The sequence below is a fragment of the Danio aesculapii genome, chromosome 2, assembly GCF_903798145.1.
Source record: "Danio aesculapii chromosome 2, fDanAes4.1, whole genome shotgun sequence".
In the NCBI taxonomy this organism is placed as follows: domain Eukaryota; kingdom Metazoa; phylum Chordata; class Actinopteri; order Cypriniformes; family Danionidae; genus Danio; species Danio aesculapii.
In genome coordinates, this window is record NC_079436.1 from 29,815,076 (window position 1) to 29,832,799 (window position 17,724).

Sequence of the window (17,724 nt, forward strand, 5' to 3'; positions counted from 1 at the left end):
ATTTCACTCACCTGGGAAAAGGAGGTCACTTGACTGGTTTGTGAGCTTGAAATAATTCCAAAAAGACAACTGACTGTGTAAAACCACATAACACAAAACAAAAACACAATATATATGCAGAGCTCTTCAGCTAATCAGCTGGAATCAGCTGAGGTGATGCGACGGCAACCAGCGAGACGTAGCTGTCACTCAAGTGGCCACGCCATTAATTATGCAGTTTTAATAAACTCCATATAAATTAAACAGATGAGTTATAAAGAAATTCACCCCTCTCACAGTTGTCATGAAGGGTAATATTAGCTATATGCACCAAAACCATCTTTTGTACCAGCTGTAAAAATGGCCAATTTACCATTGCAGTCAGTGAACATCTGGAGTTCCTAGAGCCAGCCCCCAAAGGCCAGTCGATGAATTGCAATTTCAGTTACTTCCATAGTGGCTTCACAAGGGAGAGCGGGATGTTGCCACTTGGCTTGAGCTCAAGGACTCTAACTGGAAGAGCTGTGATAAAAAAAAACAAAATGCTATTGGCTGTTTTTTAAAAAAGGGAGGGGCTACACTATGGTACCTTTAATATCTGTGATCTCTTCTTTGTAATTTTTTAGAGTCTGGTTTCTCTCAAGTTTTTTTCCCCTTCACTTTCGTCAATTGGTGAAGTTTGTTCCTCGCCACTGTCGCCACTTCCTTGCTTGGTTAGGACTTGTGGAGCTGCGCATCGATGGATTTGCTCTTCAGTGTTTGGACTTTCAGCAGTGAAATATAAACCACACTGAACTGAACTAAACTGAACTTCAACTCTGAAAACTGGACTGACACAGTTTCAGTTTACTAAAACTTCTTGACACAACCTACATTGTAAAAGCGCTCGAGAAATAAACATGAATTGAATTAGATGTGATTTGGGGTGCATGCTGGTCAATGAAATTGGAAAAAACAATGTCAGGACAGGCTTCAAGACTTTGCAAAGTCACCTTTTAATTGTATCAATAATTTTCCAAAAAAATATCATATATCTTTAAACATAGTTTTCAGTTCCAGTAAGGTGTGTGGGACAGTTCATATCAAAACTTGTAACATTTTTGTTCCATCTTTAGAATGAACACAATACATTCAAATCAGTTTGAAAATAAGACAGATTAAAGCCATTTCATATGCTGTTTAACCCTTTCGTGCTGTTGCAGGGCATTTATTTATTTACCAGTTTTATATATATATATATATATATATATATATATATATATATATATATATATATGTTTTACTGATTTTTCTTCTTTATGTCAATTAAACCCGGTAAAATCTACACTGGATCTTAAAAATCATATCAGCAGGAAAGAGCTAAGTCAAACACTTTTTACTTCAGAAAAAAAAAAACAAATACAGAAATTTGTCTGGTAAAAAGATGCTTAGAAACAAAATGACAAGAATCTTTTTTTGTTTAACATCTGCCAAATTTCACGGGGAACTTTGAATGACATCTAAAATGTACCAGGATGGAATATAAACAGAAATAGAAAAAAACAACAACACAATTAGCCATATACATAGCCAATGAGTGTAAATCAGAGGTGTTTCCATTCCCTGCCACAAAAAAAGATCATCTTTCTTTAAAAATAAGTCTGTTCTACTTTTGAAGATTAATCTTTCTTGTCAAAAGACAAGCCACCATCCATTCTGTTGCTCTTCTCTTCCCTCCTCCTTCACTCTCACATACTCTCGCAGTCTGACAAAACCTCTGTAAAAACAGTCACCCTGTTACTGCTGAAATTCATGCTTCACACGACACATACAGACCCCCATCGGTAGCCGCCAAATACACCATGCACACTGGATGACTGAATCAATCAGCAAAAGTTGCGGTGCTGTAATTTTAGTCAAGGCCATTAAGTGTCCAACTGTCGACTAAATATATTCTGACTTCGTATATAAAATAGATCTATTAATAAGTATGCATTTGTCGTTTAAATGTGCACAATAATTGCAACCACATCCTCATGCACCACCAGACCAAACGAATGGAGAATAACAGCAGATTTCCACTAAGTTCCCAATTAAGACAGCATTTGAAAAATCACATATCGTCTGAGGTAAACTAGAACACTGGTACAAATTCTTTAAAGGCAACCATCTCTACATTCGCATATTCAACCAGTGGGTTGACCTGAATGTATTCAACACAATTTAGCAGGCATAACATTGAGGCAGGTACCGCTCTGCGCAATAAGGGGGTAGTGCGAGGATTTTTTTGTGGGGGGTTTAGAGGGCACAGTCTCAGGCCATGAAGATTAAAGGTGCAAAATGTCACAATTAGTCATTTCTCCAAAAATAAAAGCCATGCATTATACCCTACACTAAGTACAATGTCAAACATACTCCCTTAAAGTGTTAGAAAGAAACACACAATTTCACAATAATGCTTCAAATAAATATATATATATATATTAAATTCAAACCACACAGTACTGATATTTAAATAAATAATAGATTTCTTCTTCTTCTTCTTCTCTGTTGGACATGTTACAAATGTAACATGCTGTTATTTGAATTACAAGAACGAGAATGCAACGGACTAGCGATATTTTCATCATCTACAGGTGCAGAGAAAAAACCAACACAACAGAAAACAAACAAACCAACGAACGAAAACGAAGTCGTTAAACCAGTACCATGCACAGGCATGTCATGGATGAATCTCCTAAAACAGGAGCTGGAGATGTTAGACAAGGCTGTAGAGATGGGTAATGGAATAAGACTGGCAAGTGACCCTTTCAAAATGTGCATGGTGTTTTAAACCAAGCAGAAAGCGGACACTGGTACACACTCCTGCTGCCCACACACACTGGCAACCCACTGCACATCTCCCCTTTAAAACGTCAGTTGGTAAAATAGTAAGGCAGCTGTTCGCTTCCGTCAACTAAAAGTGCATCTCCGAACATATCCAGTTAAGTCCCCCCATTCCACCCCTCCCCGCAGAGCAGCGGGGTGGACATGCACTTGACTGGGTACGGCTTGGATCAGCAGATTCTTTTTCTTTCCCAACGACTGCTTGCTTCAGCTTTCAGAGCCCAAGCGAGTCACAAATCATCGCCAGAGGAACTGGGCTGGCTCAGGCCGAATGGTCCGGGTTTCGTCTTTCTCCCATGATTTCATTCGTCCAGTCCTTTGCCTGTGTCTGAGTCTGACTGGCGCCATTTTGTTTTAAAGGCCATTGACGCAACTGCGGAGAATTAGGGGCCTATGCCGCTAGTTTTCATGAGCTCACTGAAGGGTCGAAACAGTTAGAGGGTAAGTAATTATGTTGAATAACATTCAGGCACAGCTGCAATAACATGGCAAGAGTAAGGTAGACTAATATTTAGGGGGCAAAAGATCAGGTTCTATGGCAACCTGCAAAATCCTCCATCTGAGTGCGAGAGTCTTACCTGAGGTTAATGTTCCGTCAAGTGAGGAAATGGACAAAAATAATTGCCAGTCCAATATTTATCAGCATCACTAGTATGACCAATATTGAGTTGGGACCCTGAGGAATTAAGGGAAGAGACAAAAATGGACATCAATAATTGAATGTCTGATCGAAACAGCAAATAAAACACTTTCGAGTATTAGTAGATTATTAGAAGACTGTTAGGTTAGGGTTTGGTTAGGGTTTAGGCTCTGATATACTTCAGAGAAATCATAGACTGAGAAATCATATACTTCATAAAATCAGAGAATGAATTCGTGTGATGTTTTTTTCAAGTGTTCTTTTTTATATATATATCTAGTGCAGTGAATTTTAATATTAAACCTCATTTTCACGGTCCACTTTAGATATTTCTTTGTCTATGAGTAACTTTCCAACAAATCAAACTCGGTCCTAGAGGTCCGGTGTCCTGCAGATTTTAGCTCCAACTTGCCTCAACAAACCTGCAAGGATGTTTCTAGAAAGCCTAGTAAGAGCTTGATTAGCTAGCACAGGTGTGTCTGATTGGAGCAAAATGGTTGGAGCTAAAATCTGCAGGACACCAGACCTGAAGGACTGGATTGAGAACCCCTGCTTTGTGGCCCGTTTCCACTGAGTTGTACGGTATGGTTCGGTACACTTTTAAGGCTGTTTCCACTTTCAATAGTTACCAAAAAGCGAACCGTTCCATACCACTTTTTGGGTACCCTTTGGGTAAAGTCCCTAGCACAATAAAAGAAGGCGGAGCAAGACATGCAGCTGAACGCTATTGGTTTACAGAGATACATCACTAGCTCATGCACAAGCTAGGAGAATGAAAACCAAGGAAGCGCCAGTTTTAAATACACAGCCGAGACATTACACCGTAATAATATATACATATAATAACGAGCCGTGGTCGACCCAAGCTTAAACAAACCTTGTAGTCTTCTTGTTGAACAGCCACAAAGCCAAGAAAAAGAGCAGAACTACCCTGTGCCCCTTAGTTGTTTACAAGGCTGACTAAAGCATGAGTGGTTTCGTTTTCTCGCGTGCGCTCACCGCACGTCTATATTTGAATTAACAAACTTCTTGAGCTGATGATAATAACGTGTGCACGACTATTGAAGTGCTTCTGACATCCGATCCTTTCAGAAACAGACAAACATGAGAGTGAAGTGCGAAAAAACAAAGAAGAAGCCAAAAAACAAAACAAAGAAGTAAATGATTGTTTCAGCAACCTAAAACATGAACAAACTGTTTGCACTGACTGTGGGCTTTATGTTGCATGTTGTTTTTGAACCCAAATAAGGCTAAGATGTATGCTGTGCGTAGTTTTTCTGTAATTGTTAACATACCGAAGACTGTAAGGGTCTGTATTTGTACCATTAGTACCCTTTTGGCTGTGGAAACGCAAGTCTGATAAAGGTAACCCGTACCAACCTGTACCGTATCGTACTGTACCACTCAGTGGAAACGGGTCATTAGACTAAGGTTTGGGTTAGGGTTTAGGTGGCGATATACTCCCAAGTGACGAAATGATGTAATGTCATTTCAAACAATCAATCAATATAAATTAGTTATAAATATTTAAATAAAAAAAAATATATAAATGATTTAAATATATATAAATATATAAATAAATCTTATCAAATGATATTGCTAAATATTATGCATCACTGAAATAAGACATTAAACATATTGTGGAAAGAATATAGTCAAAATAAAAACATCATCATATTACTTACTGATTCCTCCTCAACAATGTCAGTAGTAATTTCCATGCTGGCTTTCTTAGTTTCTGCTAGGCTCTTTGGCTTCAGCGATTCCTGCTTCTTCAGTTTCGGTTCGGGTTTGCTCTCTTTGGCCATTACTGGTTTGGGGGTGGGAGCACGATACTGCTTGACAGGTGGGGGCATCCTGGTAAGAGCAGTGGATGTTTCGTGATGATGGTGATGATGGTGATGATGTTCTTCATCCTCCAGTTCATCGGGCGGCATCATCACCTCCGCTTTCACATAATAGCCGTGATACTGGGTGTGCAGTTCACCGTTCCCAGGGCTGGAGGCGTTGGCGACTGGTGCCGGTGGTTTAGAGGGTTTGGCTACAGGTACGACCTCCTGGTTGACTTCCTGCTTGTCTGATATCCTGGAAGTAGCCTTGCTGACACCCGCGGCCACGTTTTCGGCAGCAAGGGGCTTGTTCTCTTTGATGGCTTTCGGGGCACTTCTGTTAAAGAAGGGTTTTTTCTTGGTGACGGGGGGAGATGGAGGTGGTGTTGGGCCAGGGCTTTGGGAAGGAGACTGGGTTGGGGTTGTGCCTTTGCGATAAAAGTGCGGACTTCCTGAAGGCGATTTCTCTTTCTTTTCTTCAGGTATTTCTTTAATCTCGATGGGCTCGCTGGAAAATCTTTGCTTGATATAGTCGGGGCCTATAGAAATATAAAAAAGTCTGAATTAGCTCCGTATTTGTTTTCATTGTATAATATTGTTGCTGTTAGGAAGTTTTTGCTATTTGTTCATATTTCAGTTTTAATGGTCATCCTTTTCATCTGTTGCAAATATTTAACCAATGAAAAGTATGTGTGACTTGTTACATCTTGTATCTGTTTTGCATCTTCAAACTGTCAGTAAAACTGGCAGTAGTTCTGCCCGCTACCATTTTGAGACAATCTTAGCTTGTTTGCAATAAAAGAGTAAAAAAGAACTGGTTGTTTGAATTAATGCAGTTTAAAAATAAATAAATAAATTAAAAGAACATCCCAGCAGGCACAAAACATAATAAGACATTAATATTAGGTTAGATTTAGGGTTAGGGTCATGTCAGGTGACCAAAATTCAATGTCGAGCCAGCGTCTGAGGACAACATTATTTTGACATCCAATAATGACGTCAAATGTTGATTTTTGGTGAATTTTTGGTTGTGTTGGAAAGTTTTGGTAACTTAAAATCAACCAAATATCAACGTCATTTGATGTCGTTATTGGAGAACAAAATAACGTCCAACAAAATCCAACGTTGAGCCAACATCTTAAACCAACGTCATATTGACGTCAAATACTGACATATATTCATCAGGTATGGAATCCAAAATCCAATGTTTGATTGATGGTAACATCCACACAACATCAAGCTGTAACATCATCAGACGTTGATATTTGGTAGATTTTGGATGATGGACGTTGGACATTGACATTGGCCTGACGTTGGATTCTGACATTGAATTCTGACGTCAACCCGATTTTTATTTCCAAACAAAATACAACGTCCCCACTACATTTGGGGTACAACGTCAATCTATTGTCATGTTGACAGCCTGTGCCTGCTAGGCTGTGCTGTAGAGCTGTAGAGGCTGATGTTTCAAAAATTTGAGGAGTGTAGAGGAGTCTTGAGGTGCGTCCCAATCACATATTTATGCACTATTTTACTCCATTTTGTAGTTTAAAGAATGTAAGTAGTGCGTTTACACTGGAAACTCTAAAAAGAATAAGTGCACTTTAAATACCCGGATGATACACTTATTCAATCGTTAAAATCAAGTGTGTAATGATGGACACTTCACGCACTCAACAGTCGCTGCTTTGCTCATGTAGTAGAACAGGCGGAGCTTCTGGGCACTGATGTTGGATTACTTTATTTATGTTGTATTGTGAAAGCAAAATATTCCTAGAGAATGATTATACCAACTCCCGATGTTGAATGCGGTTATACCCATGGCAGGTATTATTTAGTATTTTGGACATTTATTTCACTAATTTGGCAACCGTCAAACGTAATCAGGGAAACAGTCTGAATTTCCGCTTAGTAAAAAAATGTTAGTGTTCCATTTGGGACAATACTACATGCATATACTATGCTGTTGAGTGTGTAAGTGCATAAGGAACTAGTGCATAAGTCCATAGTGTATAGTGTGCCATTTGGGATGCAGCTGTAGTCTAGCATTTGCTGTCTAGCCATAGCTAATACTGTATTTGCACACCCCTTCATCTATTGTAAGGTGATATAAAAACCTCATAATTCCACTTGAGAAAGATGTAGAATTTATTTTCATGCAGATTATTTTAGTTTTTCGACAGTTAAGGTTTTAAAACAAAATCAGTTGTCCACTGTATTTGTTTGGTTCTGTTTGTTTATTAATTCCCAGAAATATTGCATAAACATTTGTTAGCCTAAATGTTGGTAATTGGTTTCTGCATACAAAAATTTATCGGTGATCGTTTTCAACAATTATAAAAATAACATGTTTAATTATATCAATTAAATAAAAGGTTTCACTGATTTCTCAAAAACTAGCAGGTTTGGACATACAGGTTTCATATGTGACTATTAGAGACCACTTAAAAGAGCTCAGATTCTCTGGATATATCAGGTACAGGTAAAACGCTAATATTTGATTGTGTTCTATGAAAGTCAAACAACATTTCTTTCAATTTTCAAATAGAATTTCTGTCAATAAGACGTCAGAATAATGAATGTAATTTGGCACAACTAGAAGTCGTAAAACCAGAGAAACTGGGAATTTTAGCCACTTATTTTTTTCCATAGCTGTAAACAGTATAATATAATATAGAATATTGCATATTATGTATATGGACTCACAATAGTAAAAAGATTAAATTATTACTTTCTGACAAAAAAGTCTATGCTACACTCTTAATACTCAGAAACAAAACATCTCAGAGTGCTGAGTGCTGCTTGTGAATATCAAGCTCAGAATAAACTGTCGGCACAACAGATGCAATTTCACGTTTTCACAGTTTCAGTCTGTTGCTGTTTATGCAGAGACGGACATCAAGAACTTTGCCACTTGCTTTATGATTGCAGCATGAGCTTCCAGTCATTCTCCAGATTCTCCAGAGCACGGATGTGGCCGCAGTGGCCTCGCAGCTGACACACATGGGCTTTCTAGAACTTACCCTGGACAGAGCCCAGACTGCAAATAAATCATACTGTTTTTCAGTCTTTTTACAAAGCTGAGTGTGGAACAGATCATCTGCGGAGTGTCTTAAAGAGCACTCTAACAGGACTGAGTATGTTTTATAAAAAAAAAAAATCAGTACATATTGTTCCCCATGAGAACACTGGCACAATGTCGAGGCAGAAATGAGTTTTCAAATTTCTCTATGATATTTCTACATATTTCAGAAAGTCTCCAGGATATGTAAAAAATAATTGTTTGTTATATTTAGTTTGTAAATATAGTTTTTTTTAAAGTTTGTAGTTATCTTGGACAAAGCCCCATTAAGGCAAGCCATTTCACTCTGCGGCCATCTTTAAAACGCTCAGGCATTCTGTCTGAACGGTGAAACACTAAATTCTCCAAAACTGTTAGCCAAGCTTACGATTACATAAAATATGTGGAATCACCAATAAAATTAAACATCAACTATCTCATAAGTTTCGTTTCTAAACGTCCGAATCAAACAAAATTGGTATATTTTCAGGTTGCCCTGGCTAATGCGCACTTGAAATGAACGAGATCACGACACCAACCTAATTTATGGCTGTTCTACATATTATCATCTTCTGGATAATGATCGCACTGGTCTTCTGAAGTAATCCACAACTTGGTCTTGATGGAGAATCTCCTCCAGAAATGACAGCGACTCTTTGTTTACAAGTTTGTGGGGCGTTTGAGTAGTTGCTGTCATGTGATGTGCGTTTGACAGGGTGGACTGTACCTCGCGTTTGTTTCATACAGATTACAAAACCAAAAAAACTTTTGTTTTTAAGTGCACTTGGTTCATTTAAAACTACAGATTTCAAGCTTTATTTAAATATATTTCTTATGTCTGTGAATCAAGTATTCGTTGAGATTCCAGTGCGTTTGTTGACCACCAAACTGTCGTAAAATCACACGTCTGGTCCAAGCTTCTCCCCCAGACAAACATCAGACTATAGCAATCGATGATTGGCTCCTATACTAGTAGGCAGGGCTTCATTCTCCGTATTGACTGTTACACTTTTCCCCATTTAAAACTACATGAGTGACATGTGTTGTGAATTCTATAGCCTTGGATATAGTAACCTGATTTTCAAATGTATATACTAGCAGCAGCTTAATATCATGAAGTCCAACATGCTTTTAAACAAAAAAAGTGTGTCTGACTACAGTAATTTAAACATTTAGCATATTTATGCTAATTAAAATTAATTAAAATGTATTTTAAGAACTATGACAAGTCCTGGACAATATTTATCTAAAATGTGAGGTCAGTGAAGGTTGTGCAAAATTGAAATCAGAACTGCAGAATTGAAGTTGTTCTCATATATTGAGCCAGCAAGCAATGAAAATGTGAGTCATGTTATGCTTGAGTTTGAGTAAAGCCATCCAAATATTTTTACTAAACTCATAATTTTCCACATACAGCTCAACAGCCCTATGTAAAATTGGCCATAACCTGCAGTTAATGCATTCTGAAAACTTAAACAATTTGCAACCTGATCCAAAAAAGTTAATTAAATATGATGAAATATATAAACCGCCGTGCTCCAGGTGGTATTTCAAACCCTTGAATTCAGCGATATGAATAAAATCCACCCACTCCTTATAATGGAGTTATTTTTTCCTCTAAACAGGAGGTTTAATCTAATTGTGGTTGTGCTGTCAGAACAGGCTATTGTGCAATTAACTGACCGCGTCTAAGCTGCTGATAATATAATACCATTTTATTTGACAGCAATGGGAGGCTAAGATATGTATTTGAAACTCAATTTCCATGGTCGACAGCTACTACTATACATCCTGAAAATAAAACCCATATTGAGCATTTCAGGAAGCTAGATTGATTATGAACAAGACTACAAAGTGTAAAATATATTTCACTTTGCAAGGAAGACGTCACTGAACTGCCATGCAGACCTGCCTTCGAGTTGGGGGTTGAGATTTAAGGATTCCACTTGGAGTGTTTGGGAATTATCCCGAAACCATTTGGTAATGTATGGACAAATGCCAAAGGCTTTTTGGCTTTAACAAGGCTTTATATCAGCAGAATGAGGTTGAAGAAACTCTGGCCTCACTGAATTGGGGTTAATGTGATATTATTCTGGATTCATCAAATATCAAGTCAGTTCATGTTGATAATGCTAACATATCAACTGACATGACTGATACGATAGGTCATTTGATTTCCTGAAGGAAAACTTGAAAAAAGGTTTTTGAAAATAGAATCATAGTCCCATAGAGTTTGACCATTTTTAATCCATTCAGCCCATTTCTAGGTCTGGTGGGACCTTTCACCAAGTTAAATTTAAGACTTTCTAGACATTTTTAAGACCATTATGAATTAAATTTTAGACTCATGAAGGGCTAAAAGCTAAAGAATTTTTCAAGTGGGCCAGACGGAAAAGATTTTTTTATGTGCCGTGTCAAAAGAATAATTATAATTTAATACATTTAATAATACAATGATAATAATAATTATAATAATAATAATAATCTAATAACAAAAAATACATATTTTAGATATTGTGTCAAAACAAGCAAGCTCTAGTTATGTACACACACGCACACGCACACGCACACACTTTGTTTATCAATATAAACTTTCTTTTAAAAAAAATTAAGATGTTTTAAAAGTTTTAAAAACTATAATAAACTATATCTATGAATGATAATCTGTCCAGGTCAGTGTCCTCAGCAGTAAATACACGGAGAACTTTTAAACAAATGTTAATGTAGGGGACATAATTAAACCATTATGCTAAATAGAGTTAAAAACTATTTTTTTTTAAATAAAAAGTTTAACGTTTTATTGAGATGAATTGTTGGTGAATCGATGTTGGCCACATTGGGTAGCAATACATGAACAAAAAAAATAAAAAATCTGTTTAAAAAAGATTTATGACCTAGAATACAATATTTCAGTATATTTAAGGCTTTTTAATGCCTAAAATTCAGATTTCAAGATTTTAGACATTTTCAAGTCCACCTGTTTTACTTAGCCTAACTCATTAAACCAGATTAGACCATTAGCATCTCTCTCAAAAAAAAGAGTTTTGAAAAGTTGCTAGTTTCTACGCTGATATGACTAGGAACTATACTTAATAACCAGACACAATAAAATTACACAGCGCCTGAAAATAGTCCACAGCTGGATAACTAGGTAACAGTGCTGCTTCGTCCCAAATTTCTTGATCATTGCGAGTATAGTTCCTAGCCATATTGGTCTTAATAGCCCACATGATGTAACCACAGAAGAGTCTGAGGAACTTCAAATAGGAAAATTATAGAAACTCTTTTTAGAAATTTTTGAGCAAGATGCTAATGGTCTGATTCAATGATTTATGCTAAGTTAAGCTAAAGTGCTCCTGCCAGACCCAGAGATTAGCTGAATGGATTAAAAATGGTAAGAGAGAAAAAAAAAAAAGAGTATTCCTTTAAAGTTAACCAGGGTAACCAGGGCTTAATAGGGTATATGCTGAGCTAGTGTTGTTCCCATACAAATAAACTTCTGGTAACCTGTTATTGTGAGTTTTTTCATCATTTTATACGGTTCCTTTTACAGCATCGATGTTGTAATGTAATTCAAATACAATTGGTTAAACAGACTTTGGCATTCATTTAGTTGTTGAAGCGTAAAACGAGACAAAAAGCCGTTTGCTCGCACGCACCCATCAGAATTGGCAGGCTAGTGCAGAAGCTCCATTGAATATACCTGGGTAAAATAAATGCTCATATTATAAAGACATGTTGGGAAAAATGTAATTTAATGCAGTGCTTCTTGTACAATCTGAGACCCACTTTATATCAGATATCACTCAGCCTGTGGAAATCGCTGATTTTTAAAGAAAACAGACCTTAAATGCGCCGATTTTGCATTGCATACACTTCACTGGAAACGATTAACCCAGGTTACTGGCAAATTAAAAGTCCTATTAGCATGCTTCAGCATATACCCTAATTGTGCCAGAACATGCCAGATCCGGCACCTGTGAAATCTGATCCAGCACCTCATGTTATCCTTCTAGATTAAAGTGCATGATAAAGGTGCATGTGTTTTTGCCTGTGGTGTCTCACCTTCACTCTAATGTTTTTCTTAAAATCATTAAAAGCATTAACAGCAGCTAAAGATGTTCTCTGAGAAGTGGTAGATAATGTATGCAAATGCTATTCCTCCCTTTCACAACTCATTTGCAGTTGCATCTGCTCTCTCTTTTTTCTTCGTTTGACAGGGAGGCAAAAAGAGACACTTGACCCAGACATAAAGACAAGGACACCAAGGAAGTAATTAGTGCTGCAGGAAAGTGAGTGAATGTGGACGGTGGGATACCTGGTTGGTGGAAGTTGGGGGACAGATCTCGGGCCACGGCTCTGGCCAGATCAGACTCCTGGCTGGCAGAAAGCGAGGCCTGGTCTGCTGCCTCCGCTTTGGCCCTGGCGTGTGCGGTTCTGGTTAAAGCAGAGACATAGAGCCCGAGTCAGACAGCTTGGAGAATTAGATATGGGAGAAGGGTGCATCAATTTAACACCGTTCCTGGCACTATCAGTCTCCACCACTCACAACAAGCAAACAGAGCATACATTCATTAACAGAGGCTAAGGAACAAGATACTATACTGTGTGCTGCTTTGGTTTTCGCATTACCAGAAAGTGAGGAGTTGAAGAAAACAGAACTAATTGTTAGCATTAAACTGTGGAAGAGACTGTCCTCTGTCTATATACAAACAACTCAGGATGAGTGACCAAGAAGTCAATTAGTGAATGAATAAAGAATGAAACAAACAAATTTATTAATGAGTGAATAAGTGAATGAATATATAAATACAAACAAATAAATAAATACATTTAAAATATTTAAGTATTTGATTGAAGTAAATTATAAAAACTAATACAATAAATGAAATACAAGTAAAACAATTAATTAAAATGGTGTCTTTAATGTAATACTTCACTATATATAGGGTGATTCAAAAAGAATACCACAACTTTGAAAATCTGTATTTAATCAAAGAAACACGATGACAACAGTGCTCCTAGCGGTCAAATGAGCAACCAAATGAAACTTCAGGGCTTCCTTAAATCATCGACAAAAACAGCTTAGCTCTCCTTTTCTTCTTTGCAGAGTTCTCGATTTTCAAAGTTGTGGTATTCTTTTTGAATCACCCTTATATACAGTTGTCAAGATTCGAAGTGGATCAAAAAAGTTTTTCATTGTCCCCAGATAATAATACGGGATATTTAATAGTTTAAAGGTAACGTTGCGTCTAATTGTCTTCAGAAAGATTTTTTTGTTGTGCTGGTTGAAAGTCTTTTCACATTCCAATAGGCCCACACAGAATTTGTGCACGTAGAAATCCTCAGATTTCTGCAGATTTTTAGCCCATCATTGAGTCTATGTATTTACATATGTAAATGTGCGTAAATTTATATTTATTCAGTTTTTTTATTAATTTCAGTAATATTATTGACTAATATGAAAGTGTTTGTTAGATTAATTTACAATACAGTTTTTAAAGTCATATTTTCTGTTTTTTAGTAGAGATATAATATGAGAGTCTTGCTTTTTTACCAAACAAGTGGATCAAGATGGATTGGTATTGTAAACATTAAATAAACTTTTAAAAACTAATATTTTTCATTTCATGTAAAATGAGGCCGACAATTGTCTTTATTCTGAAAAAGTAAACCAAACTGTCTGTCAACAAATGTAGATTTGTACGTCTGCACAGCTGTTCACGCAGATCTGTTGATTGACTGTTGAGAGAGAGAGTGACCGGTAAAAACAAATGCTCAATCAGAACTTTTTAAAATCCAGAATCCATATTGGAGTTAATTTTGCACGCTGGAGGAAGGATGAAACCAATGCTGAAGGATTTCAGGTAATGTTATGCTTTAAAACTATTTTAGTCACCCAAATGTGCACAGAAGTGTTGTTCAGCCACTGAAATCTTTCAGCTAATGATTGATGTGACTATTTTCAGTTTCAGTTTACAGCATCGATAATGTCGATTTTTACTTAGTTTAACTTTACTTTACTGAGGTGAGGTTGGTTTCACATTGGTTCATTTTTGAACAATGACACCCTGTGATGCAGTCCCTACAGTATATTGTTTATCCTGCTCCTTTGAATATTCAGTCTGAAATGGCATGCAAGTATGGTTTAGTAATAAGTGTATACCTGCATGCCGCCGGCCAACCACTAAGCATACAGTAGTCGCTTTAGGACAAAGTGAGTGATAGAGTGAGACCAGCGATCCTTGCGTGCTTAAAATACTGCACATTTTGATGAGTTTTACTGAAAATGTGCTAGATAAAATACAGTTTTTGATCGCAATTGTAGTATTATAACATACTATAAACTATCTAACTGGCGAATGACATGACCTAGTGGGTTGTCTACTGTCATCTTTAAGCTGCGCGTTCATGTTTCAGGAAGCGTGACTTTGTATGGCAAAGGTAGGACTATGTTTCAAAGATATTATGCTAACCAGTTAGCATTTTGGCAGATCACCTACTGCACCTTTAAGACAGCTTTGAAGAAAGGTTTTGATCCACTTCAAATGTTGACTACTGTATATAAAACACAACGCAATACACTGTTAAATTCTAAAAAACGGATTTACATGTAACAACTGTATAAAAAAACACTACTAAACATTGCGAACCAGGACACACTCTATCCTCTCTGAATGTTCAGTGGAAATAAATAAATAAAATAACTATAACTATAAAATTAAATGAAATAAAAATATCTATTGCAACTCTTGATGATTTGAAGCTTATTTTATCCTCACTTGTAAGTCGCTTTCGATAAAAGCCTCTGCTAAAAGAGTAAATGTAATGTAAAATGTAAAAACACACTCTGTTAGCAGAATTGTATGCGTAGTATTGATAAATCACAGTATATAATTGACATTTCTTTTTAATTTAAGCGACATTCACATCTCAAATGCAGTCTAAACTGATTTCAAATGACATTTTAAACTGACCAACCTCACTTTAATGAATCAAACATCTCTAAACACATGCTTTGAAACTAAATATTATTCCATACATCTTAGTTATAACTTTTGCATCAGCCTAGCAATGCCTTAAATAATGCATCATATTAAAGATATGAGTGTGAGTCAGTCAAGAGAGTGTTATGTATATAGATGTATGCTGCAGTATAAAGCTTACATGCATTTATACAGTATGGAGTGCCATGAAAGGCGATACAAGCCTAATTTTAGTTTGTTAAACATTTCATCCAGTGTGGCCACTTTTGAAGGCTTACTCATGTCAGTCAACTGGACAAATGCATAGCGAAATATTAGTATCAGTCCGTCATCGTTTGTTAAAAATTTTACCATTACTATATTTTACCAGGCCTATAGTCATGCTATGAATGAAGCCATAAAGTGTTAACCAGCTGTTAAAGACTGTCATGACAAATTATCTTATGTCCATCCACATTACAACAGATATGCTAAGCTTGCTTTTAAGGGATCATAGTCTTTAACTCTTGCAGTGAGGAGCTTTGTATTCATCACATACTAAGAACAGCGGCGCAAATAAATTAAATTGAGTCAAAAGCATCAGCTGAATGAATGAAACTAGTCAGCCTTCTCTTTTCCTTATAAAAAAACAATATATACTTAGCGCTGTACGGCTGCGATATAAAACACTGCTGCTCTGCTGAGAATTGCAATAATGATGATAAATGAAAGCCTAAATGGGAGGAAGATCTACTGTACACTTGATTTAGAGAGAAGTGTCATGGTGTGGCAGTGCTAAAACAAATATAGTGAGCGTCTGTGGCTCATATAGAGCAAAAGTAGCTCTAATGCTCTGTGAGAGTGGAATTAATGCTTTATCATGGTTCAGTGAGGAGAGGAGATTCACTGGGACTCTGTAGCCACAGGGCTAAATTACAACTTAATACAGTTGGCTATAGTTGATACTGTACAGAATACTTTAACAATGCATAGAAAATATCTAAAAATCATAATAATAACAAACAACAGAGAAATAATATTGTTGGAATCACTTTTTGTTCCGGTTGATGAATGATTAAAATATTGATTAATCCAACAAAATCTCACAGTAATTTATATCTTTCTGATTTTGTGGATAATTTGTGCAAACTCATTTGAACATGATGTACATTCTTACAATTTGCTCATCCCCCAATGATTAGATTAGATTAGATTCAATTTATTGTCATCACACATGTACAAGTACAAGGCAACGAAATGCAGGTGAGGCACGCCACTTTTTAAAAATTGTATGTTGTATCAGGGTTTCTGCAGGTTTCAGCAATTAAATTACATTGAAGACTTTTTAAGACATTTTTAAAACCATTAGGAATTAAATTTTAGACTCGTTCAGGAATAAACATCAAGGAGTTTTTTGAATGGCCCAGTTGGGAAAAGATTTTAGCCCTATCAAACGTCTTTTTTAATAATTTAATAAATTTAATAATAATTTAATAATTTAAATAAATTAATATTTTTGTTAATTCTAAGCAAAAATACTTTAAATTCTTTAAATACTTTAAAAGCTTTAGTTGTATACATACACTTTATTTCAACATAACCTTTCTTAAAGGTTTTAAAAACTATAATAAACTAAATGTATGCACAACAGCCTGTCCAGGTCAGTGTCCTCAGCAGTAAATCAGTCCCAATGTCCTTAGAATGGCGATCCCCCACCCCTCCCCCGTCGCAGGAGTATCCTGCTCGTGAAAATACACTCTTAGACCCCGTTTACACTAATACGTCTTAGTTTTAAAATGGCATTTTAGAACGAAAACGATCCACGTCCACACTGGCGATTCATCTGGCATTTCTGAAAAGTTCTCCTTCCACACTATACCGCTGAAAAGGCACATCATGTGACCACACATACACACACACACATGTATGCACTGCAGCATATGCACATGTCTGAGCTCCAGGCAGTCAGCAGGTGTTTTGAGCACAAAACCCCAGAGAGCAGTGCATGTCACACAGTTTATCAAGGATGGTCGCGTCTCACTATAGTTATTAAACATGATATTTGATTAATCTTGTCTCTATCTAACGGCTCTTCTGTCTTTTGAATCTATCAGGTGACGTGTCACATCGTCAGCACACTGCTGCAATCTTTCGCTTTCACACTTTTTATTGAAAACCTCAGATACTGTTGGTTGGTTCCTGTTGGTTGTGCACCTTTTTTTACCAACCAGGTTTTTCGACACCATTATAACGACACAGATCACTCTGCCTGTTCATGCCAGAGTCCTGTGGAAAAAGTGATTGACAGGTGGTATTTTGTATGTAACTTATCTTAATTTATTTATGATTTGTTTATGGGTAAAACAAAGACCATGTGGGTCAGGT

The 17,724-nt window shown here is 36.6% G+C and overlaps 1 protein-coding gene across 2 annotated transcripts in view; it reads right to left on the reverse strand.

The window, feature by feature from the left end:
- Nucleotides 1-1,248: 1,248 nt before the first annotated feature.
- Nucleotides 1,249-17,724, reverse strand: part of jph1b (junctophilin 1b) — a 35,228-nt gene continuing 18,752 nt past the window's right edge. The window contains exons 3-6 of one of the 2 annotated variants that reach the window (XM_056476891.1): nt 12,693-12,811; nt 5,170-5,852; nt 3,423-3,520; nt 1,249-3,261 (exon numbers count right to left, since the gene is read on the reverse strand). In XM_056476891.1, coding sequence (XP_056332866.1) covers nt 3,440-3,520; nt 5,170-5,852; nt 12,693-12,811 — 883 coding nt within the window. In that variant the 3' untranslated portion in view covers nt 1,249-3,261; nt 3,423-3,439. The remainder of the gene's footprint in view (nt 3,262-3,422; nt 3,521-5,169; nt 5,853-12,692; nt 12,812-17,724) is intronic. The other variant, XM_056476901.1, reaches the window with a different exon arrangement.